This window comes from Musa acuminata, chromosome BXJ1-9 (genome assembly GCF_036884655.1).
Source record: "Musa acuminata AAA Group cultivar baxijiao chromosome BXJ1-9, Cavendish_Baxijiao_AAA, whole genome shotgun sequence".
Taxonomy (NCBI): Eukaryota; Viridiplantae; Streptophyta; class Magnoliopsida; order Zingiberales; family Musaceae; genus Musa; species Musa acuminata.
Window position 1 is genome coordinate 14,240,570 of NC_088335.1, and position 1,286 is coordinate 14,241,855.

At 59.7% G+C, this 1,286-nt stretch overlaps 1 protein-coding gene across 1 annotated transcript; it reads left to right on the forward strand.

Annotated features, from left to right (window-relative positions):
* The first annotated feature begins 230 nt into the window (after positions 1–230).
* On the forward strand, positions 231–950 carry LOC103973888 (uncharacterized). Its single transcript, XM_009388559.3, has one exon. It carries the CDS (start codon positions 231–233, stop codon positions 948–950), a length of 720 nt encoding a protein of 239 aa, XP_009386834.2.
* The last annotated feature ends 336 nt before the right edge of the window (positions 951–1,286 follow it).

Below are 1,286 nucleotides of genomic sequence, written 5' to 3' on the forward strand. Positions count from 1 at the left end.
CGCCGGTCAACCACCCACCCCGTTACGAGCGGGTTGCCTGTAAAACCGACCGCCACGTTACCGGCTCGACCGGTCACCTCGCCCTCTTCCTTTCCTCTACCCTGTCACGCCAACGGTCGCAACCTCTTCCCGCCACCTATATAACGTGTGTTTCCCCCGCTACTACACCTCAAATCCTTCCCCCTCGTATCTCTTCCCCTTTCGATCGCTCCCTGTCTCAGCCGGTAAAGATGAAACGCCACGCGGCTCTCGCCATCGCCCTCCTCCTTGCCGCGGTCGGCTTAGCCGTGGCCCAGGAACCATCGCCAGCGCCAAAACCCTCGGACGGGACGTCCCCTGCGGCTGTAACCCCCTCTCAGCCAGCCGCCGCTGCGGCAACACCCGAATCCTCCGCCGCGACGTCACCAACGGCGCAATCCCCCGCCGAAGCCTCGTCGCCCAAGCTCTCGACGGCCGCCTCCGCCCCCGCTCCGGACTTCGCCGCCACCGCTTCCTCTCCGGCCACTTCACCACCGACCTCCTCCGCCGATGGTTCCTCTCCGGCGACTTCTCCTTCTGCGTCGGGGCCGTCTCAGGATTCCGCTACAGCGACTCCACCTGCATCGTCGGGGCCAGCTCCGGATTCCGCTGCGGCGATTTCCCCTTCCGCGTCGGGGCCGGCTCCGGATTCTGCGGTGGCGATTTCCCCTTCCGCGTCGGGCCCGGCTCCGGATTCCTCGGCCGCCGCTGACGCTCCCGTCGCCGATTCGCCGCCGGCTCCGGATGCACCAGGAGCCGCGCCGGATGCGGACGAGGGTGTCGCTCCGGATTTGGCTACGGGCGACACGCCGGCAGCGGCGCCAGGTCCCGACGGCGAAATTAGCGACGAAACCGGCGCGGCATGCCCTCCTGCCGGGACCGCCTTTGGTGGGATCACGGTGGCTTTGATCGCGGGTGTTGTCGCGTTCTAAGTGTTGGCCCGCACGCTGTTTTAATGGGGAGTTGTGAAGGCTTTCGGTTGAAGAACCGACGAATTCTTCAGGCATAAGCATAGATTTGGTAGGGTTTCATGGGATCAATACCTCTCATATCGTAGTAGATGATGAGAGGATACAGAAGATTATTATTATTATCATCATCATCATTATATTGTTCATTCAGCTTGAGCCGAGCCTTTGTAATTGTCTAATGAAAGCACCTACCTTTTCTTTGATTCATCATGTAGCATTCATTATATACACTTCATTTTTATAAGAAAAGAGTCCATTTTTACAATACAGCGAGGCAGACTGGAAAGAAAGCAAGAT

Coding starts and splice junctions, on each gene's coding strand:
- LOC103973888 (XM_009388559.3), top strand. CDS start 231: ATGAAACGCCACGCGGCTCTCGCCATCGCCCTCCTCCTTGCCGCGGTC.